Below are 22,955 nucleotides of genomic sequence, written 5' to 3' on the forward strand. Positions count from 1 at the left end.
GGGGAAAGCACTGATCAAAAGTCAAGGACGTGTGTCCACCCTGCACAGGCTCCTTGCAAATTCCTTTAACACCGCGGGGAAAGCTGGGCCAGCAGCTCCCAGCCCCGCACAGGAGCGAGTGACCAGGGGAGCCGGGCTGGACTCCCAGGCATGCCAGTCAGGGCCCAAGGCCACCATCAGAGAGAGGGCCCAAGGGGGCATGGCCAGTGGGTCTGGTAGGGAGACACTTCCAGGGATCCCCTGCTGTTCAGCTGCACCCCAAACTCCAGTTACCCAAGAGCCCCAGTCTCAGCCCTGGAGCTGAACACCCGTCCAGGAAAGACACGTGCCCTCCAGGTTCGCAGGCAGGATCTCCGGAGCCTGGGCGGGCGGCCTCTGCGAGGCACTGGCCTCTGCACTCCTGGCCCCTCCTCTCCTGAAGGGCCCCACCCCAGGCCCAGATCCCAGCAGGGCTCAGCCGGGCTGTCACAGTCCTGGGGCGCCCCCTGCTGGTTCCTTTGGGAAAACAGCCAGTAAACCAGACCCCACCCAGCTCAAGGGCTCAGAAGAAAGACCTCCATCACCCCCACCTTGCCCCAGATACCCCAACACATTAGTCAAACAAACGAAGGGGTGAGTGAGTGAGTGAATTGCAGCAAGAAAACAACAGACAAATGACCTTTGAAAATGTGGCCCCAGATGAGGCTTGTCAGAACCAGAGCCCCCGACCTTTGGTGCACCTAGAGCGTGTAGGTTCCAGGAAAGTTTGCAGGGAGGAGATGCTGGGGGGGTGGAGGGGGGGAGTGTGGATAGAGCTTTTGTCATTAAGACCGTGTTGGCCCAGCAAGGGCGAGACAAGACCTCAGAACAGAAATAAAAATCCATCCCAGGGACCTTCACAAGATCAATGTGAAGAACAAAACTCGTAACACTTTTAAAAGGAAATATGGCAGACAGTCTTCATGAGCTCTGAAACGGCGCCAGATTATCTTAAGCAGCACCCCAAAGAGCTCACACACGCCCGTGTGCGCGCATGTGCGCGTGCGCACACACACACACACACACACACACACTCACACTCACACACACACTCACACACGTGTAGGAAACGGACTACATTCCAATGAAAAACTGCTGGACCAATGAGCAAACAGATCAACGGCGAAAAGCGGCACAACCAGCCCAGGAAATGGCATTGCCAGTGTGTGACCCGCCAGGGTTGGGACCCAGAAGAAATGCAACATTCCCTCCGCCCGACCGGTAAGGAATGGGGTCGGGGGAGAAACAGATCAACAAATGGGCTCAGGCTCCCGGGCGGCGCCAGGCGGAGGGACGATGCCGCTGCCCGTGGTCACGGGGACAGCGGAGCCACACACAGCGACACGGCTCAGCACGCCACTGGGCAGCTGACTAGGATGCAGCACATGCAATTTCAGGCCAAGCTGCAGGCTTGCGGGCTTGCATTCTCTCTCTTTTTTTTATGGTGAAAACACCTTTAATGCGGTCTTGCACCCTCGGGTGTCGGGTTGAGCAGGCACACCCTGCAGGGCTTGAGTGCTCCATGCCCCACCACGCTGTCCCCCGGCTGAGCCCCTCCAGGCTCGGGCACAGAAGCAGCGGGGCCCTCCGCCGGGCAGGTATGTTGCATGTGAGTATAGGGGTGCGCCGCGGTGCTCATAACGAAACAGAGCCCATGACACGACATGGGCCGATCTCAGCATTACAGCATTGCATTGTTTCAATAGCCAGGAGATATGGAAGCAAGATCGTGTACATGGAGCTGGAAAACGCGCGAGGAAAGATCTCTATCTGTTCACGTCTGTGGTAAAATACAAAGAGCGCGGTGGCGACAAAGTCCCCAGATGATGGCAGGGGCTGAGCAGAGGAGGTTCACAGGGGACGTGGATTGTGGGGGCGGGGGGGGGGGTTTCAAGCAACCGTCTCACGCACATGTGAAATAGGGCAGAATGTTAACATTCAGCAAAGCTGAGTGCTGGTGCCTGGCACCCATTCTCATTGTCTCGCTACTTCTCTGAATGCTTTAAAGGTTCCCACACAGTGAGCCCGGGGCTCAGCCCCAAGCACTGGCCTGTCGTAGAGACACCCCAACATCTCGGTGCCTCTCACCCACGGCCGCATGGGAGAATCAGCTACGGCTCATTAAAGAAAGGCGTGTGCAAGCCCCCATGCCCGGAGCCCCGAGATGATTCTGCCAGCAACGGACAAGGGCGGTCTTCTTATTTTTCTGGGAGGAGCCTGCGACCGAGGTACGTGCCCTTGACCGGAATCGAACCCGGGGCCCCTCAGTCCGCAGGCGGACGTAAAGCATAACTTTTAAACGTGTGCTCTAGGCGGATCTGAAGCCAGGCGCGCGCCCGGCCTGCCCGGGAGGCTGTGGGGCGGCGGGAGGGGCGGCCGGGGCCTACCTGAGGGCACCTGGGCCAGGTGCTGGAAGGCCAGGTGCAGGTTCTCGCGGCAGGCCGGCTGCGGGTCGTTCAGCAGGAGGGACAGCGCGGTGACGATGCCGTCCCTCAGAAAGCCGTCTCTGCAGAGAGAGGCGGGTTCAGACACGACGAGGACGATCCCCGGGAGGCCCGGGAGGGTCAGGAGGCAGTTCCCACCCTCCTCCCCCCCTGGATTCTGAACCCGTGCGGGCAGCTGCAGGCCGCCCCCTCTGGCTGCCTGAGAGAAGACCAAGGCCAGGATAGAGCGTCGGCTCCTAGACTGAAGTGTCCCAGGTTTGATTCCGGTCAAGGGTATGTCCCTCGGTTGCAGGCTTGATCCCCCGCCCCACGTCGCCCCAGCCCCAGTCCGGGTGCATGCAGAAGGCAAGCAATCAATGTGTCTCTCTCACCTCTCTCTCTCTCTCTCTCTCTCTCTCTCTCTCTCTTCCACTCTCTCTAAAAATCAATGGAAAAATATCCTCGGGTGAGGATTAGCAAGACACACACGCGTGTGGGCGTGTACACACACACACACACACACACACAATAAGTAAATAAAGAAAAATTCCTTGTTTAAAAAAAAAAGACGCCGGCCAGAAGTGGGCCCTCCAGGCCCTGAGAGCCGTGTGGCCTGTGGGGTGGAGGAAAGAGCTAGGACTTCGACTCGGGTTCCTAGGGGCCTGGAGGTTTCCCTTTGCTCCTCTGAGCCTCAGCCCTCATCGGTAACATGGGGACAAGGCAGCAGAATCCATAACTGACCGCCCTTGTCCTGCCAGCTGAGCGGCCCCTCTCTCCACCCGCCCAGCACTGAGGCTTCAGGGCAGCGAGCCCCCGCTGCCGGCCCCCAGACCTGTGAATGCTGTGTCCTCATTGTTATGATTCTATACGTTCAGTAAATACTAGGTAAGCCAGTTAGATGAGAGGAGAGGGTTGTTTTTAATTTCCTTATAAAAACCAGGTGGAATGCTTTGAGGAGACTCCAAAGTGAGTCTGTCAGACAAGTGAGATGATGATAGAAAGGCCCGAGAAGGTTTCTGCATACAGATTACTTCATTGATGTCTGACTTCTTGCTCTTCTCGAAAGAAACCACGGCTGCACATTAGACAACCTTGCAGGGGTGGTTTAAGTCCCAGAGAGGAGGGGAACCTCAATCCGTGGGCCCACATCCCAGGGAAGGCCTGGTGGCACTGGGGGTGGACGAATGCCTAACCCTTTGTGTTTGGGGTTAAGATGCACTGTTCAAAGGGAATGTACAAAGCTCGGATTCCTGGCTTTTTGTTTTTCCATTGGAAAAAAAAACAAAAACCTGCCCTGGGTTTCCATACACAGTGGCCCACCTGCCCACGGTGTGGGTCGCCATGATGGACAGCACCTCGGTGGTCTTGATGCGCACCATGTGGTTGGTGTCCCTCAGCAAAGCCCGCAGGCTCTCCAGGCAGCCTGTGGGGCAGAAAGACCTTTGAAAGGTTATCAGTCTCCCGGTTCAACCAACCCGGACGCCAACAGGTGAGCCCGCATCGGCAACAGCGACCAGCAGAGGCGTCATGTCATGGCCCTTAGGAAGGGTTTCAGAGTCACCGCAGGGGGCTCTGTGTGCTCCCACCCAGGGACCATTCAGAAAATGCCTTTGGAGCCTGGATGGCATGGCTCAGTGGTTGAGCATTGACCCAGCAACCGGGAGGTCACTGGTTCGATTCCCAGTCAAGGCACGTGCCCGGGTTGCAGGCTCAATCCCTCATCATTGATGTTTCTACTCACCCTTCCTCTGTGAAATCAATATATATATATGTATATATATATATATATATATATATATATATTTTTTTTTTTTAAATCAGCCCTTCAGCTAAGGCTGGGGGAGAAGTGGCAGTGCACTCATCATGTACCTGATCAGGGAAAGGTGTGGCCGGGCCACTAAGATCACCTCAGCGTTCATTTTGGTCGTTAGGAGAGTGGGAAACAAGAGGTCCCAGGTGCGATGTGGCTCCAATAGGTTGTTGCCTGTCTTTCGTGGCTGACAGATCACAGGGCTGTTTGGTGGACTTGTGGCCACCTGGTCGGTCCAGCCATAGCAGAGAGGGCTGCTTTGTGGCTGGGTCGGCTGCTGGGGGTGTCCTCCAAGGACAGACTGACCAGATGGGAGGGTCACCTCAACTCCTCCCACCTCCAGCTACTCTGTGTCTGTCCATCCAGACCCGAGTCACAGTCGCCTGGGCTCCGTGACACTCTCACCTATGTCGATGGCCACATAGACATGCTCGGGGTCATGCATGAGGTCGCACAGAGCCATGAGGGCTTTCTGCCTGGTCTGCAGGTCCTCGGACTGCAGTTCCTCGTTCAGCTTGGGCAGGGCGCGGCAGCCGTACGCGATGGAAGCCTGGGCGGGGTTGATGTCGGGGGGCAGGTACATAGAGATCCAGGTATGGGCCATCTTTCCGCACTGCAGGAGGTGACTCTGTCGCTTTCAAAACGGAGCTCCGCAGAGAACACTGGTGAAAAGAACCCCAAACGTTGTCATGAGTACGACTGTGATTTAGAAGCTACTTCTCATTCGATCTTCAAAACGGTAAGCACAGCTGAGTGGATATTTTTAATGTTTTTATTGATTTTTAGAGAGAGAGGAAGGGAGAGGGGAAGACAGAGAGAAATATCAATGTGAGAGAAACACACCGATTGGCTGCCTCCTGCACATGCCAGACCAGGGCCCCTGGCCAGCAAGGAGCCTGCAACCAAGGTACATGCCCTTGAAGGGAATCGAACCCGGGATCCTTCGCTCTGCAGGCCAACATTCTATCCACTGAGCCTTTGCAAAAAGGCTAGGGAATGAATTATTTTTATTACACACACACACACACACACACACACACGGAGCATCTGTAGGTAATGTGGCTTAGTACTCATAACCGGCTCCAGACCCAGGCCACGGGGCGGCCCTTGACAATCTCTTCCTCTCTGTGAGCCTTTGCAAAAAGGATTTGATAATAGCACCTCCTTCCCTTGCTCCCGTGTGAACGACCCTCCTGAGCCTGGCACACCAGGGCTCCCGATGTGTTGGCTGTGGTCCTTATTGCGGGAGTGGTTGCTGCTGCCGGTGTTGAGTGGCCCTGACAGGCCCCCACCCTGTGGGATTCTACCCCAGTTAAAGAACTAAGGCCAACTCTGCTCTTAGGCACCAGGTGACAAGAGACAGACGGGACGAGCTGGGCGGGGAAGGGGAGGGGCGGCCATTTCCGATTGGGGCTCCCCCTGCAGGGAATGCTGGGCTCCGGGGATCGGGAACAAGGGGGCCTGGCCTCCCGTATGTGGCTTGGGCTGCGGGAGTCCCGCCGCGGATGCGAGCGGACGCGGGACCCGTGTGAGCCAGACTGGATGGGTCTGAGGGTCCCCTGTCCCCCCTGTCTTGGGCCCCTGTCTGGTGCCGCAGGCTCACCTGCTTCAGCGTAAGCGGTCGCCCGTTGCTAGGCGACCAGGTTGCCAGGCGACCCCAGCGGCGTCCTCAGCGCTGCGCTCCGCACACTAGGCGCCCACCGCGCAGGCGCAGGCGGCGCGAGCAGCCTCGGTCTGGGGCCGACTGTAAAGAGGGAACAATGATACTTTACGGGGTTACCGCGGGGAACAAAGACGGCTCTGCTTTGTTCATAGCACCGAGGGGAAGGGAAATGAGTGTGAACGCCTTTCTCTGCGCGGGACACTTCGCATGACTTTAGTCCTCAAAGTAACCCCATGAGCTGCTAACATGATCCAGGTTATAGGCAGGCCCCTCAGAGGCCTTCTTAGTAGCTTGCCAAAACCACGCAGGCCAGAGCCCAGGACTGCCGAGCCCTGGCCCATGCTCCTTGCTCTGCAGGCTGATGGCCCGGGAATGACACAGATCGGCCCTCGCAGTGGACCCAATGCCCTGCTGACTGGGGCAATTGTGCTTGAAAGCAAGCCAGACCCAGCCGTCACCTGCATACAACCCTCCATGGCTCCCCAGTGGCCTCAGGACAGAGTCCAAACATCCAGCCTGCCGCTCAAGACCCTGGGTGCCAGGCCGGATATGAGTCCTCCAAATGGCCACCTCCTCCATGCAGCCTGGGCTGCCAGGAACAGGGACCACCTCTGTGTCCTTCGGGGCACAGCTCGGTGGACAGACGCCACCTCCATGAAGCCTGTCGTCTCCCCAACTCTATGTTAGTACCAGTAAATGATCCCGTAGCTTCATTAATCACCAGGAGGCTTTCGGTACGTGTAGAATGAATAACTGAGTCATGGACTTGAGTCCAGCTTTATACTAATCTACAGAGCACTTTCATAGATAGTCGAGTCCCTTTGATAGCTGAGCAAACTGAGCACAGGAGATGGTAGACCAACTCACATGAGTTCACCCGTAGGCCTGGGCCTGTCGCCGTGAGACTCGCTAACAAAGGCACCAAGCATCAGCCTCCAACACACTTAGCTTTGAAATGCAGGTAATTGACTTAGACCTGCGGGCCAAGGATGCCATATGGTGATGTGGAAACCTGCCCCCTACTGCTGCTATTCTTCAAAGGACAAAGTCAGGGAGGGTCTCTCTGACCCTGAGCTTTTTGAGGCGTGTGGGGCAGACAGCACAAGGCTGGGAGTCAGGAAACCTGGGTTCTGATTCTAGTTCTAACTCACGTGGCAACACTTTTAACTTGTGTGAGCCTTAGTTTCCTTGTCTGTGAAATGGGAAGCTGGATAAAATAGATTCTCAAAGCTGGGAACCCGGGGCCTCTCAGAGTCTGTGTATACAGTCTTTAAAAAAAAAAAAAGTGCCCTTCGGCTCAGCTGGCGTGGCTCAGTGGTTGAGCATCGACCTATGAAAAATCATATTCAATACATTACAAAAATAAACACTTACACACGTCACATCATAACCCCTACCCGTTTGAGCTCCTACCCCTCCCGGCTACAGTGACTGTCAGAGAGGTCTCTCCACCATCAGCCCCGCCCAGGCTCCCATCTTTGGATCCAGGCTCCACCCAGACCGCGATGACCCCGCCCACAGCCCCATATCCAACCCCGCCCTCGTTTCCATGGTGATCGCAAGCGCTCCCTGGCGGGGGCGGGAGGGGGGGGCAGGCAACAGCCTAGTCAAGTGCCCACGACTCCCTCCAGGCTCTGGTTGCTATGGTGACGGCTCGGGCACGCCGCAGTGGGATTGCTTCCGCTCCGAGCCCCGCCCAGACCCAGCCCCCGACGTCCAGGATTGGTCAGATGCTCTCGGGTCGCGCGTGGTCATCGTTGCCATGGTGATTTCCGCAGCGAACCGAGCCGGACCAGGCTGCGCTGAACCCGAATCTTCCGCTGCTGCTGCCAGTGAGTCCGCCGCGCCTCTGTCCTCCCCTTGGCCCGCCTCCCACCTCCCACCTCCGGGAGGGCGCGTCGCGGAGGCCCCGGTCGGAAGGACGCCGCGTCCCCCGCCCACCTCCCACCCCCAGAATCTGAGCGCGGCCTGAGGCCCTGAGGCCTCAGCATTTCCTGAACCCCCGACCCTGAACGCCCCGTGCTGGGCCTGGAGGGGCGCTGGGTCAGAGCGAGGACAACAGGCCTGGGTCAAGGCCACCCTAGCGGGGAAGCGGGCAGAGGAAGGCGCGGTCGGGCTGACTAGGCGCCGGGGGCGCGGTCCCGGGTGGGGTGACAGGCCTGTGGGCTGAAACCCAAGAGCCTGCCTGCGAGGCCTGCGATGTGTGTGCCCCACTCACAACCAGTCACACGCTCAGAGAGGGGCCACTCCGGGTTGGACACCCACACCCCGCAGCAGGAGGGAGGCCCAGGTCTTCGGGACTCCCCGCCCCCCCTCCTGCCTGCAGACTGAAAGAGGTGACGCCGGGCCAGACGCCTGGCAGGGGCAGGAGGAGGCTTGGACCTGCTTTTAAAGCCCCTGGAAAGTTAGGCGTGAACTTGCGGGTGAGTCCCCAGGCGTTGGCACAGCTCCCTAACCCTTTCCCCCGCTTGGGTCCCCAGAACTCTCCGGAAGGATGAGGGCCTCCCTGCCGCCTCTGGGGCCCCCTGTGAGCCGGGACCGCATCATCGCCAGCTTCCCTAAGGTAGGGAGTCCTGAGGCCAGACCTTGACGTGAGCAGTGAGCACTGCGCTCCCCAGACGTGTCCACAAATATCACTTTTAACCAGTCAATAACTAATCCGCGCTTTTAACCGGTATCCGCACTTTTAACCGGTATGCGCACTTTTAACCGATTAAGAGCTCATTGAATACCGGTTAAAAGTGCAGATACCGGTTTAAAATGGTAGCTTTCCCCACCTGCACTCATCACCAAAAACAAGGCAGGTGAACCCGGGAGGTCAGTTCCTTGCTGACAGACTTCTTGAGACGCTGGGAGACATGGCGCTGGCTTGGCCAGGGTGGGCCAGGAGCCAGTGTGGCCTGAAAGTTAAGGGCACGGACTTTGCAATCAGACAGTCTTGGGTGTGAATCCTAAATCTGTCAATCCTAAATCAATTCTAAATCCTAAAGCTGTGTGACTGTGAGCAAGTTACTCAACCGCTCGGAGCCACTGTTCCACAGGGTCAGTCCTCCCGTGTCGGGTGCCTGGCTCATAGCCAACGGGAGCTCCCCGCCTGAGAGGTGGTCATTGTTCTCATAATTATCATGACGATTATCTTTTTTTTTTTTTTTTTTTTGCTATCCTCACCCAAGGATATTTTTCATTGATTCTTTTAGGGAGAGTGGAGGAGAGAAAGACAGAGAGAAACTTCAGTGTGAGAGAAAACCATCGATTGGTTGCCTCCTGCACGTGCCCCGACCAGAGGGAGGAGCCTGCAACCAAGGTACATGCCCTTGACCGGAATCGAACCCGGGACCCTTTGGTCCGCAGGCCAATGCTCTATCCACTAGGGCATCATTATGATGATCAAAACAGCACTCCAGTTTCCTGACACCAAATCCAGGGTTCTCCCCTCTTACCATTCTGCCTTCAGTTGCTGCCAGAAACTAAGCTCTCTTCCATCTACATTAAGATCTAACGTATTTGCCAAAACCGGTTTGGCTCAGTGGATAGAGCGTCGGCCTGCGGACTGAGGAGTCCTGGGTTCGATTCCGGTCAAGGGCATGTACCTGGGTTGCGGGCACATCCCCAGTAGGAGATGTGCAGGAGGCAGCTGATCGATGTTTCTCTCTCATCGATGTTTCTGACTCTCTATCTCTCTCCCTTCCTCTCTGTAAAAAATCAATAAAATATATTTAAAAAAAAAAAAAAAGGACTAACGTATTTTCAGAACTGCGCATTCATGCCCGTGTGGCTGACTGCAGAGCTCCGACTTCCCCCTACCCTGGGGGGCATCTGCCCTGTTTCCACAGAAGGTCGGATTCTCCCCGGCTGTCGGTGGACACCAGGGGTCACAGGGCACAGCGGGCCAAGTTCGCCCTGCACCCCACCCGCAGCACGCCATGTCAGACCGGACCACTCTGTGGTCAGATGGGGCAAGTCCTTCCCTTTGCTCTGGGGGCCTCGGTTTTCCTGTCTCTAAAATTGGCTCGCACTTCCTGTCCAGCCTTCCTTATTAAACGCTGCTCCAGTCCATCCAAGTCACGGGATTCCTCTCGTGACCACCGTGCCCAGGCCGGGGCCCCACTTTGAGGCTGGATGCAAGTCGGCGGGAAAAGCAGCCGCTGTCCCGCCTGAATGTGGGCTGCGGGGCTGCGCTGCGCCCCAGCGTCACCCAGTTAATCCTCCGGCCACCAGATGAAGAGGTGCTGTTGGGCGTGTCGCCCTTTACAGAGGAGGAAACGGGCTCAGTGAGGTTTCCTAACTCGCCTTTTTGCAAAGTTCCTTCCACCTTCACGCCTGGAGCAGCGAGGGCACCTGGGCCAGAGCAGAGCCCATTCCAGTGCCTGGGAGCTCAGAAGAGACACCTGGGGAGGGCATGTGGCCACGCCCCTGCCACAGGGACAGAGCCCCTGAGGGACAGAGCCCGTGGCCCGGGCCACCACGGCCGCGTCGTGGCAGAGCACAGCGGCAGTCTCCCACGATGCCATTCCCTCCATGTCCTCGCCACACTCTCTGCTTAGCCACGGCCCATTAGAGAATAAAACATAATGGTCATCGAAGTGTTTTTTCTAATTTTAAAACAAAGGCACATTCAGCACGAGTCATGGCATCATAACAGCCGCGAACACTTGTTGAGCACTCGGTGTGTGCCAGGCTGGCTCTGCGCCTTACAGACATTATCGCCTTCTCTGCCCCCAAGCCTCTGAGGTTCGCAGGTGAGGAAACTAAAGTTCAGGAGTTGAGCGTCGACCTGTGAACCAGGAGGTCACAGTTGGATTCCCGGTCAGGGCACATGCCCGGGGTTGCGGGCTCGATCCCCACTGGGAGGCGTGCAGGAGGCAGCCGATCAGTGATTCTCTCTCACCATTGATGCTTCTCTCTCTCCCCCTCTCCCTTCCTCTCTGAAATCAATTAAAAACTTTTTTTTTTTAAATTCAGAGACGTTAGGTAACCGCCCAGGGTCACACAGCAGCTAAGCATGGACGCAGGTCTTGACCCTGAGGCCGTACTCTTAAACCACCCCCGGTTCTGCCTTCCGCTATTGTGGGAGGCCTGAAGTGCCTTCCAGCGCATTTCCATGCACACATGTGCAAACGTTAGAAGCAAAATGGCCTGGAGTTCCGTAGGAGCTGTGGGAGGACCTTGGAGCTAACAGGGCCCTTACAGGCCAGCCTTCCTCTCACCCCAAGAGGACAGAGGGGATGGAGGCCTGACACGTGCCCACAGTGAAGGCACAGCCACCCCGGGTGGGACCCAGCTCTCCAGTCCCCACCTGCGCTCTCTGGTCTGGCTCCGCCCCTGCTGCGGCTCCTCAGGACTCCTAACACCTGGAGTCTTGAGGCTGCTGACAGGAGAGGGGACGGGCCTGACCGAGGGACCGGGGAGAGCGAGGGGCTGCCAGCCGGTGGCAGGTCACCACCTCGCTGCCCTGCTGGGTGATGGAGCCGCAGCTTCGCGGAGCTAGGTGCCCATTTGTCTGTCTGTCTGTCTGTCTGCCTGTCTCCTTGCAGTGGTACACGCCTGCCGCCTGCCTGCAGCTCAAGGAGCACTTCCACGGGCAGGTCAACGCCGCCTGCCAGCGCAGGAACACGGGCACCGTCGGGTGAGCACCCCTCAGCGCCCAGGGCGTGGGGTGTGGGGGGCCGGCAGGGAGGAATGAGAGCGTGCGTGGACATGCGAATGCATACGTGACACACCCACACTGCCCCGTGCAGCCCAGGATGGGCCTGAACCTGACGGGAGTTTTCGCTGCTTCATTGGGCACACGGCTGCCACGTGACCATTTCCCAACAAGTCACGCATGTGATTTCTTAGCCTGAGGTCTCGGCATCTGTCTTCCGTTTGTATTGGTTTTCCTCCTCTTTTTATTTTTTTAAGTATATTTTTGATTTCAGCAAGGAAGGGGGAGAGGGAGGGAGAAACTTCAGTGATGAGACACACCTGGTTCCTTCAGCGGGGGTCAGCGAGGGGCTGAGGGATGGCTTTGCGGCCAGGTGGGCATGCAGCTGCCCTGGGAGGCCTGTTCCGCCCTCTGGTGGCCGCACTGCGCAGGCCAAGCCCTCCAGGAGCTGGACCGTCAGCACAGACTTGGTGCTCATGGCGTTTCAGGGGATGGTGGGGGGTGGGACGGAGTGCCCACCTGCTGTCTGCACCCCTCTGTCTCAGGGGTCAACCCTCCCAGACTGGTTTGAGGACTCTGGGGCTGCAGGCAGGACTGGGGACTAGTGACAGGCTGGGGCCCGGGCTCAGCAGGTCCCTGGAGCTGCAGGGGAGTGCCGAGGGTGCTGTGTGCTGAATGGGGTCTCCAGGGGGTGAGAGATGCTGCCACGGAGGTAGGGTGGCATCAGGGACTTGGACCAGGTGGCACCGGGGCAGAGCTGAGTCGGGGGGGGGGGGGCGCGGCAGCGGGGAGCCGAGACCCTCAGTCAGTGTACCTCCAGGCATGCAGACCCGAGATCTGTCTAGGACCTGCCCCTGTCCCCTTGGCTGGCCCTAGCAGACACCCCCAAAGGAGCAGGTGTGACCGCTCAGGGAGTGACTGCTTGCCAGGAGCAGGAGGGAGCCCCTCGGGCGTGTAGCCCCAGGGGTGGGTGGGTAGGAGGTGCCAGGGTTCTGTCCCTGCCCCCATGCTGTGTGTGCGCCCCAGGTTCCTGGCTGTGCCCCCAGCTTGCACGCAGCCCCACCCAGGGCTCCTCCTTCTGCTTCCTCAGCCTCTCGTGACCCAATTCCAGTTCTCACGTCAAGGGCTCAGGCCCAGCGGGCCAGGAGGACAGCCCCAGGGACAGCAGGGTCCCCAGAACAGACGCAGACCCTCCTGCTTCTCCAGAGCTGGGCACAGACACCCAGAGCGACTCAGCAAGTGTCCCACCCCCACCAGCGCCCTAGCCGGTGTGGCTCAGTGGATAGAGCATCAGCCTGTGGACCCAAGGGTCCCGGGTTCAATTCCTGGCTCCTCCCTGGCTCCAGCCCTGGTCAGGGGGCGTGCAGGAGGCACCCAATTGCTGTGTTTCTCTCACATCAATGTTTTTCCCTCTCCCTTCCACTCTCCCTAAAATCAATGGGAAAATATCCTCGGGTGAGGATGAAGAAAATAAAGCCCCATCCAGGATTGTGGGCGGCTCACAGGTGGGAGTGGGAAGGAGAGCCGTGTGGGGAGTTGCTCTTGTGACGGAGCCTGAGAGCAGCCGCCCCCGCCGGTTCTCCGCAGCCTCAGCCTCTCCAAGGCCGTTGTCGTCGGTGACCTCCACGTGGGCAAGACCAGCCTCATCCACAGGTAGGCGCGTCGCCACGCCCCAGCGCCAGGCTGCCAGGGCTTTGCCTGGGAGCCCAGAGGGCACCGTCACAGTCCAGGCATGTGACTGCCCGGAGCACGCCCGGGGAGGGGTGCGGGAAAGCCGGGGAGGGGGGTTCAGCGGAGAGTGGGGCATCCCAGGGCCCTGGCATCGGTCGCATGGTCCCCCGGCGCCGTGGGCTCGCCCTTACCGCCCTCGCTGCGGAAGCATGCCAGTTTCCCTTTCTCTGCCCCTGACTTGCAGTGTTTGCTGCAGCCTTTCTCCCCCCACATAATTCTTTATTAAATATAACTTTATTGATTCCAGAGAAGAAGGGAGAGGGAGAGAGAAACATTGATGTGAGAGCACATGGATCAGCTGCCTCCTGCACTCCCCCTACTGGGGATGGAGCCTGCCAGCCGGGCATGTGCCCTCACCAGGATCGAACCGTGACCTCTTGGTTCATAGGTCGACGCTCAACCAGTGAGCCACTCCGCCGGGCCCCCCCATAATTCCTGTTGGCTGTACCTCCGTGGCCTGTCTCGGGACTGTCACCTCCTTAGTGACTCCCAGCGGGCGGGCTTCTCGATGCCCAGACTCTCGCTGTCACGAAGCTTCCCCGCAGCCTCTCTGCTGACTTCCCTGCTCCCACAGGTTTTGCAAGAACGTTTTTGACCACGACTACAAGGCCACCATCGGGGTGGACTTCGAAATCGAGCGCTTTGAGATTGCTGGGATGCCCTACAGCCTCCAGATGTGAGTCCCTGTCGAGTGCCGCCGTTTCCTGGGTGGCCTGGGCAGGGATGGGGGAGAGTGGGGGCGCGGTTTGAGGACGCCCTCGCTGTGCTCTTTCTCAGGGGCACTCAGCCAGGACCCGTGGGAACAAGCAGGACCCAGCACCCCGCACCCCCCCACACATGGCCACCTGTGACCCCACTCGCCAGGCCACCCATGAGGCCTCTGGCAGGTCACTTCCGGTCTCTGAGCCCCTGTTCCCATCTGGAAAACGGGGCCCAAACTGCTGAGCTCTGACCGCTGCAGTGACTTAACCTGCCGCCTCTGTTTCCCCCTCTCTCTGCCCCCGCACAGCTGGGACACAGCAGGGCAAGAGAAGTTCAAGTGCATCGCATCTGCCTACTACCGGGGCGCCCAGGGTGAGCAGCCGGGTCATGGCCACGGCGGGGCCCTCAACATCACGCACCCGAGGGCTCCCCACCAGGCTCAGCAGGCCCTCCGTGCAGGCCCTAGATCCGTCCCCAGGAAGCACTGAGAGCCCCTGGCCAGTCTCGGGGCCTGGGTGGGCCTCGGCCGGCACAGCCTGTGGGACCCGGTGGGCATGGGTGCTCCCTGGGAGGCTCAGCCCCAGTGTCAGCTCAGAAAGAGGCTCCAGGGAGACATGTGTCCAGAGCCCCCAGAGAGCAGAGCTGAGCTGACCGGGGGTGTGTGTGGGGGGGGGGGCTGCATCTCCATGTCCTGCCCTCCCTGCTCCCCATCAGTTATTTCCCCAAAGCTGGTGGTTTAAACTCACAAACTGCCTGTTATTTGTTGTTGTTAATCCTCACCCGAGGATGTGATTTTTAGAGAGATGAGAGAAGAGAGAGAGAGAGAGAGAGAGAGAGAGAGAGAGAGAGAGAGAGAGAGAAACATTGATTGGCTGCCTCCCACATGGCCATGACCAGGGCCGGGGATTGAGCCTGCAACCGAGGTACATGCCCTTGACCGGAACCGAACTCGGGACCCTTCAGTCCTCGGGCCAACGCTCTATCCACTGAGCCGAACCGGGCAGGGTGGTAATTGCTCCTAGTAGCTGCCACTAGTCCGGAGTCTGCCTGCATCAGGCCCTGAACCGAGAGCTTTAAAATCGCTGCTCTGGCTTAAGCCTCCCGGCATCCCCGCAGTTGGAGGCACTATTGTCTCTCCCAGGTGGGGACGCGGCCTCAGCAGCGAAGGCCCTCGCCCGCCAGCTCCCTTAGCTGCACGGCGGAGGGGAGGTTGAGCTCAGGAGCCCCAAGTGCATCGGGCCTCACGCGATCCCCGCTGTGGCTGCACCACTGGGGGTGGGTCGGAGAGGGCGTCAGAGGGTGGGTCACCAGGGGCAGACACGGGGTGACTCCTTCCTGGCCTCCATGTGGGGGCCAGAGCTGAGTGCCTGGGGGCCACCCCGGCAGTTCCTGGGGAGCAGGGAGCCGACTGAAGGGCACCCCTTGTCACGCCCTGTCGCCTCCCCTGTCGCTGACCAGCTCTTGGCTTTCGCCCACATGCGCAGTGATCATCACGGCCTTTGACCTCACGGATGTGCAGACCCTGGAACACACCAGGCGAGTCTGGGCTCAGAAACCCACCTGGAAGGGCTCCCCAGTCGGCGCCCCTGAGCTGGGCCCCAGTGGCAGGTGCGAGGGAGCAGCTCTGGTCAGGCCCCTGTTCTCCCTCGAGATTTGCACCAACGCTGACGTGCTCGGGGGCCTGTGCCTGCTCCCACGCTCGGCTGTTGCCATCTGGAAGCCTTCGTGCGGGACGAAGGGCCTGGCAGGGTCATGTCCCTGGGCCTGCAAGCTCCGTGGCCAGTCCCGTCGGAGGGACATGCCTGGCACCTCTGTCTGGGACAGGGACTGGTCCGGAGCTGCCCACACGACCGGCTCCCGGAGGCCTTCCTGCTTCTGCCGGAATCCCCGGCTCATGGACCCGGCCCCCTTCCCCTCCCACGTGTGGGTGCTCACATCTCGCATCTCCAAACCCAGCTCAGGACAGTGCAGGATCACCCCAGCTGACACAGCCAGGGCAGAGCCACGGCCAAGACTGGGTCTCCACCACCCCTGACCGGTGCTCCTGGGCCCCCCCCACCCCCCCACCCCCCGCCCTGTGGTCCAGCCAAGGCCTTTCCGGACTCGGCCCAGCCCTTCTCAGCTAGCTCGGTCCAGGCACCCTCCCAGCGCCTGGGCGGCCGGGTCTGCACCCCCTCTGGCCTCTCTGGGGGGGCAGAACTGTCTCTCAGCCGGTCCCCCCGCCCTGTGCGTCCCAGGCAGTGGCTGGAGGACGCGCTGAGGGAGAACGAGCCGGGCTCCTGCTTCATCTTCCTCGTGGGGACCAAGAAGGACCTTCTGGTGAGCAGGGTGGAGGGGGAGGTGGGGGGGTGGGGGGGATGTTGGGGGAGGGGGTGCCCAGGGAAATGGATCCGCTTCCAGCCCCAGCCCGGGATGGAGGGCGGCCTGGCGTGGTTCGGTGAGGATCCGCAGGCACAGGCCTGGGACCTGAAAGTTAGGGGTGCTCCTCTCAGGGGGCACGGCTGGCACTCAGACTTGCCTGGGGCTGCTGGGGTCTCACGCCTGCCCAGGGTGAGGCGGGGAAGGAGGCCCAGTGGGAGGCGGCAGCCACCTCCCGGCGCCTCCTAGAAGGGCCGCTTCCCCAGTCCAGGGCGGCGTGTGAGCAGGCGGAGGGGGAGGCCGTGCACCTGGCCAACGAGCTGCAGGCCGAGTACTGGTCGGTGTCGGCGAAGACAGGTGAGTGGGCTCGGGGCTGCACGTGGTGGGCTTGGGGCCGGCTGCGGGAGGCTCACGCATCGCCTTCTGCGGCCCATCGAGTGCCGCGTCACAGCGGCTGTGCGGATGGCCGGGCAGGGCCTCCCGTTGCCTGAACAGCCCCTCATCTCTAGGGAGACTGGACCCTGCCCAATGGCCGTGGGAATAGCGACCCCGACCCTCTGGGCGGGTCAGTTCTGTCCCTGGGCAGTGGCTTCCAGGGTCCCGGGGCGGCCGTGCCAGGTCTAGGATTGGAACCCAGCCCTCACTGTAACCACTGCAGGGCCCTGCCCGCACCTGTGGGTGCCCGGGGGTGGGGGGCACCGCCTGGCACACAGAGGGGCAATCAGCAACTGGGGGCTCCCATCCATCCCCTGGGTGTCATCATGGGAGATACGACCCTCGCTCACGGCCTCCAGCCCTCAGCCAGATCCCCCGGATCCGGCCCTGGGCCCTGAGCCGCCTTCCTCCACGGGCACTGCTCGCCGTGGCCCCAGCAAGATGCCCAGTGTCTCTGAGCCTCAGTGTCTTTGTCTGGGAAGCAGGTGATGCTGTTCATCTCATTTTATTTTTAATGGAAAAGCATGTTTGAAATTGCAAAAGCCCCACGTGTTCCCCGAGAAAAACTCGACAATGCCATGTAGTGAGCACCTGGCGCAGAGAGGGTCTGGGGGCAGGAATTATACACGGTGGTCCTTGCAGACACGGGCCAGGGATGGGGGAGGCAGCGCCCAGGCCTGGTGCCCTCTGCTCCTGCCTGATGGCACCCCCGTGCCCTGGGAGGACCCCCTCTCTCACCAGATGGCGGCAGGTTCACCGAGGGCTCTGGGTGCCAAGCAGAATGCCCCTGTTTCGTCGTGCAGGCTGTTGGCTGCACAGGGTAGTGTGAGGGCCCTGGAACCCCGTCCTGTGCCCGGATGGGCAGCCTCCACCTGGAGGAGGACTCAGAGGCTCTGCGCGGGGCTGGCCGCACGTGCCAATCCTCCTAGCTGGCCCTGGCCAGGTGCTCCCAGGTTCCAGGAGAGCAGGGCCCTCCCCGCGGGATGAATAGGTTGTGGGAGCCCAGGGGCAGAGATCTGAGGCAGCGGCGGGGCAGGAGGCCAGTCCCGGGCACCGCCCTGTCCCAGCCCCACCCCGAGGCGCGCGGTCACAGCTGTGTCCTGGGCTCGCAGGGGAGAACGTGTCGGCTTTCTTCAGCCGCGTGGCCGCCCTGGCGTTCGAGCAGTCGGTGCTGCAGGCCCTGGAGAGGAGGAGCGGCTGCCGGCTCCTGGTCGGCGACGGAGACCTCATCCGTGCGTACAGGCCGCGGGGGCGGAGGCAGGCTGTGGCCTCACATCCACCTCCAGCATCCTCCCACCCCCCTCCCACCTTCCTCCGTCACTCTGACCCCAGGCCCGCAGCCTCCCAGACCCTGCCTGCCAGCTCAGACCCCCTCGCTGCTCCCCTGTCCGCTGGGCAGTCTCCCCATGGGCAGGCTGGGCACCCAGGCTCCACGGTGTGTCCTGGCTGTGGCTCTCCTAGCACCTACCTTTGCCCATCACCCGAAATGTGTCCCCGTGCCCAGCCTTGAATGAGAGGCCTGGAGGCCTGTGACCTCTGACCAGTAGGCACCAGAGGGCATCGGGTGGGGGGCGTGTCCCATGTCCCTGCAGGTGCCTGGTTGATGCCAAGAGACTCCTTTCCTTCCAGGGATGGAGGGAAGCCCCTCCGAGACCCAGGGGAGCGAGAGGCCCTCTGGCCTGGGCTGCTGTTAGCTGGGGTCTGTGTCCGAGGCCTCCACTCCCGACACGCGTGGGCAGCGCCATCTGAAACTGCGGAGGGGGCACGTGGAGTCTGAACTCAGCGATGTATCTGTGCAGGCGCCACTCCCGCTTCTCTAGCAGGAAAGCCCGCACTAGCTGCCCGGGGCCCGCACTGCCCGACTGGGGGGCGCCGTGGTGCCACCTGGAAGGCCAGGCTCACCCACAGACTCACCCGTCTGCCCGGCCTTGGGAAACCTCACACTGCAGGCACAGGACACGTGTGCCGTGGCCCTCAGCACCCGTCAGCATCTGCACGTGCCCTCAGCCTCTCCTGGTGGGCAGGGCCTGGCCGAGTCGGCACCCTAGGACCACCTGCCACCCCGCCTGGGACTTCCCTTCACAGCAGGACTCGCACTCTGGGTCCCCCGCCCAGTTCCTCTGCCAGAGCCGAGCGGGGTCCCCAAGGACCTTGCCTGCCTCGTGGGACCCTCCTCTCTGGAGGAGGACGGGTGAGAAGGCCTCTCTGGCTCCTCCTGGATCCCCGGGTCCTGCCTCTGGTCAGTGGGCAAGGCCAGCCGAACAGGCCGCTCCTACCCCTCTGGCCCCTGGCAACCAGTCTCCCCAGCTGGGCTGAGGGGAAAAGACTGTCCAGCTGCCCCCGAGGTGACTCGCTGCTGCGTCCCTTGAGCACGGCACTGCCCGCTCTGCCCTGGCTCAGCAGTGCCCACGGCTGCCCCTGCTGCCCCTGTCCCCCTCCAGCCGGCACGGGGAAGGCCTGGGAATGAGGAAACGCTGGGCACTCGCCTCTCAGGGCCTTTGCGATGGCGTCCGGGTGTCTTCGGAGGACCCGGAGGTCCCCCAGAGTCAGCATGCCGTCCCCCCAGCCCTCCTGCACACCCAGCCCTCTGCACACCCAGCCCTCCGCACACCCAGCCCTCTGCACACCCAGCCCTCCTGCACACCCAGCCCTCCGCACACCCAGCCCTCCTGCACACCCAGCCCTCCGCACACCCAGCCCTCCTGCACACCCAGCCCTCCGCACACCCAGCCCTCCTGCACACCCAGCCCTCCTGCACACCCAGCCCTCTGCACACCCAGCCCTCCTGCACACCCAGCCCTCCGCACACCCAGCCGGGTAGGCCCAGCCCCAGCCCCAGCTCCTGCCCAGTCCACGCCCTCTCCATGCCCTGGGGTTGCTCCTCCAGGAGGACTACTAACGCCCCCACCCACCCACAGCCCTACCCACAGCCCCACCCACAGCCCCAGGGGTGCCGCCCAGCACCCCGGCAGGGCCCGCCCACTACAGGTGCTCAGGGCGGCGACTGCCCAACGTCGCTGGGGGAAGAACACGGGCATCTTTTTCTGTTTATTTCCCCTTTGCCACATTTATAGCTTTCTCTTTTTTATGACGATATAAAATCCTGCTTTGTAAACATCACTCTTAAAGGGAATGCGTGCTTTCTGTAAAAAACAAACCAAAAATGAGTCAGAGCTTTGCATGCAGAGCAGAGTCCGCCAGTGGGCGGCGCCCCTGGGAGGGAAGCGCCATGCACAGCGGGGAGGGCCTTCCAGGCGGTTCCTGCTGAGCACAGCCTGGCGGCCGCCGGCTCCTGTTTAGCCGGAACGACCCCAGTCCGCACACACCGCCTGGCAGCTCGCGTCCGTGATGCCCTGCGGGCCCTGTCCACGCCGCCCTGCGCCCCTTAACCAGGTCCCTGCGGCCCCTCCCCCCAGCCCTGCCCGCGCCTGGAGGGAGCAGAGGCCCCGGTCCGTCCCCCTCCCAGACAGACCTCGCTGTCCAGAGGGACCCAGGTGTCCTAAGCAGCGACACCCAAGAGCTGGGACGCAGAGAAGATCAGTTACACCCGCATGTTCACTCCTTCACACGCGTAAGAATCAGTGGCCCCGGGAGAGGCCGGGAGAGGACAAGGCCCCGCCGCTGTGGGGGCGGCAGAGGGAGGCCCAGGCAGGGACCGGAGAAGGTGGGGCAGGGCCCAGCCCAGAGAGGGGCCCCCTCTTCTGTCGGAGAAGGGCTCCTGGAGATGGGGGGCAGGGAGGACTGGGCACCCCGCCACCCAGGGAGCCCAAGGCTTTGGCCGTTGCCCTGAGACAAGACCCCCTCCCGCAGCTCCAGGGCTACCCTGCCATCTGCTCCGCCCCGATGTCACTTCCCATATGGCGGCCCTCCCGGGAGGGAGGCTGATCGGCGGACTGGAACTGCGCCTGTCACGCCGCCTCCTTCCAGGCAGAGCAGCGCGTCCCAGACTCCGGCCCCACCCGGAGGCCTCCCAGCACCAGGGCCACCGGCCACCTGTCCGAGCCTGCGCCCCAGGCGGCTCTGGGAGCTGTCAGTCTGGTGCGCGGCCCTTGGATCAGCTGGCCTCCCCCTCAGTCCTCGGGGAAGCAAAGCTGCCCATGGCTCCTCCCCCCCAGGTGAGCGCCCTCCCCCCGCCTGAGGGTGCTCTGGCCTCTGACCCCTGGAAGTCAAGGCCTGAGAACAAGCTCATCCTGTCCCTGCCCCCGCCCCCCATGAAGGCGGGGAGGCGGCCAGAACACTCCCCTGGGACACCCGACTGCAAGGGCCTCATCAATAATTGATTCTGCAGGAGGCGGGCCAGTTGCAGCCGAGGGGGCCTGGAAGGAAAGGTCCACGCCGTCCCTCACACGGAGCCCTGGGCCCAGGAAGCCCCGGGGAGACCTGCTCCCCAGCCCGGGCAGGAGGCGGGGAGCCTGGAGGAGGTGGCCCGCCGGGTCCGTCCAGCACAGCGACTGAGAACAGCTGTATCGATCGCCCCGTTTTCAGATCTTGCCTGCAGCTCCCAGGGGCCGGCGGGTGATGGATGGTGGCTGACAGATGACAGATGGGGGTCCTGTGGACCTCCTCCCGGGAGGGAGTCCTGCTCTGGCCTCTGACCCCCAAAGCGGGTGGGGATGGGGGTACAGACAGGCCCGGGAGGAGCAAGGACAAGCCTCAGCTCCCCGGGGAAGCCCTGCCATCCTGAGAAGCCAGGGCCGAGGACCCCGCCTGACACATGGCAGGAGCGGCATCCAGGGTGTCGGGCCGCTGGGCTCCGGTCCCAGCACCTTCCCCTGCCTCTTGCCCAGAGGGTGGTGGTGAGGGTGGCAGGCACGTCGGTGGGGTCCCAGCCCAGGCTGGGCAGCTGGTGAGAGCTGGATGGCTATGAGCCCTGAAGACCAGGTGGTGCTAGCAGGTGTACCGGTTACTAATCCGGGTGTCTTTCAATCGATGGAGTTGTGTGCTATTTTGTTGTATGGACAACAAGCTTCAGAACTTCCTATGTCAAATTTTCTGAAGGTGTTAACATCATAGATACTTTTACGCTTAAAAATGTCAAATTTCGTGCCCGCCCCCCCAAAAAAAAGAGCATTTGCGGGAAGTTTTAAATCATTATTTTGAAGAAAAGTGCCGCTGAAAGTGATCGTATACTTCGGGAAGCTTATGGGGAACATGCTCCGTCTCAAGATACCTGTGATCGCTGGTTGAAACGCTTTAAAAGTGAGGATTTCGATGTGAAAGACCAAGAACGTCCAGGTCAACCGAAAAAGATGGAAGACCGACAATGACAAGCATTATTGGGTGGAGATGCGTGTCCAACTCAAAAACCACTCGCAGAAAGATGAAACGTTGCTCAGCAAACCATTTCCGATCGTTTACAAGCAATGGGAAGGATTTTAAAAGAAGGAAAATGGGTGCCACATCAACTGGACGAAAGACAAATGGAAAACCGAAAAGTCATCAGTAAAATGGTGCTTCAACGGCACGAAAAGAGTCTTTTTGGCATCGAACTGTGACTGGCGATGAGAAGTGGGTTTATGTTGAGAATCCCAAACGCACAAAATCACGGGTTGACCCAAGTCAACCATCAACATCGACTGCAAGGCCAAATCGCTCGGAAAGAAGGCAGTGCTCTGCGCTTGGTGGGATCGGGAAGGTGTGGAGTGTTATTGAAGTGTGGTAGCAATCATCTCAGGTAGAAACTATAGTTTAACTTTAACCCTGCTGTTGGGCTCCTGTACTTATTTGCTTTGTTTAACAATAGGAAAGTTATTTTGATTTTCTGAATTATATAAATCACCCCATTCGATTGAATACCCTATTGATTGTACTGTGACTATCCCATTGGTTATGGTCATACTGGTCTTAGAAAGCATGTTTTCCTTTACCTGGGAAGGACAGCACAGTTATCCCAAGGTCAGAGGGCTCCAGTTAACGTGTCCCTGTTGACTCAGTGTTCTGGAGACCCAAAAACTAATTTAGATAACATGCTGCTTCTGCTTCTGTAAACCGCTTTTTTGCAAACCAGGTTCCTCATTCCAAACCCTGGGATGTAATCAATACCTTTGTGATCTTTGCCTATAGAAATCTGGTGTTGCGGCCATCTTATCACTATGAGATTTGGGGAATGGCCCCTCAAAGTCCCGGATTGCAATAAATATGACTCTTTAATTCGACTTCTTGAGGCATCCT

The 22,955-nt window shown here is 60.3% G+C and overlaps 2 protein-coding genes across 6 annotated transcripts in view; one reads left to right on the forward strand and one right to left on the reverse strand.

Annotated features, from left to right (window-relative positions):
• The window catches only part of RSPH14 (radial spoke head 14 homolog), a 47,121-nt gene extending 42,211 nt beyond the window's left edge, over window positions 1-4,910 (reverse strand). Inside the window, exons 1-3 of the mRNA XM_059677035.1 lie at window positions 4,657-4,910; window positions 3,762-3,864; window positions 2,406-2,524 (exon numbers count right to left, since the gene is read on the reverse strand). Of these exons, the coding sequence (XP_059533018.1) occupies window positions 2,406-2,524; window positions 3,762-3,864; window positions 4,657-4,855 (421 nt within the window). The 5' untranslated portion in view covers window positions 4,856-4,910. The remainder of the gene's footprint in view (window positions 1-2,405; window positions 2,525-3,761; window positions 3,865-4,656) is intronic.
• Window positions 4,911-7,540: 2,630 nt separating this feature from the next.
• On the forward strand, window positions 7,541-19,973 carry RAB36 (RAB36, member RAS oncogene family). 5 transcript variants are annotated; one of them, XM_059676000.1, is made up of 11 exons: window positions 7,671-7,746; window positions 8,395-8,477; window positions 11,449-11,540; window positions 13,146-13,211; window positions 13,864-13,965; window positions 14,299-14,363; window positions 15,476-15,531; window positions 16,233-16,310; window positions 16,616-16,686; window positions 17,897-18,016; window positions 18,414-19,973. In XM_059676000.1, exons 1-11 carry the CDS (start codon window positions 7,677-7,679, stop codon window positions 18,559-18,561), a joined length of 951 nt encoding a protein of 316 aa, XP_059531983.1. In that variant the 5' UTR covers window positions 7,671-7,676; the 3' UTR covers window positions 18,562-19,973. The 5 variants fall into 5 exon arrangements, with proteins under 5 accessions (XP_059531980.1, XP_059531983.1, XP_059531978.1 ...); XM_059675998.1 differs by having other exon boundaries at window positions 7,674-7,746; window positions 16,616-16,706; window positions 18,414-19,967; XM_059675997.1 differs by lacking the exon at window positions 18,414-19,973 and having other exon boundaries at window positions 7,541-7,746; window positions 15,476-15,599; window positions 16,229-16,310; window positions 16,616-16,706; window positions 17,897-18,407.
• Window positions 19,974-22,955: the final 2,982 nt, after the last annotated feature.

Source organism: Myotis daubentonii, chromosome 19 (genome assembly GCF_963259705.1).
Source record: "Myotis daubentonii chromosome 19, mMyoDau2.1, whole genome shotgun sequence".
Classification (NCBI taxonomy): Eukaryota; Metazoa; Chordata; class Mammalia; order Chiroptera; family Vespertilionidae; genus Myotis; species Myotis daubentonii.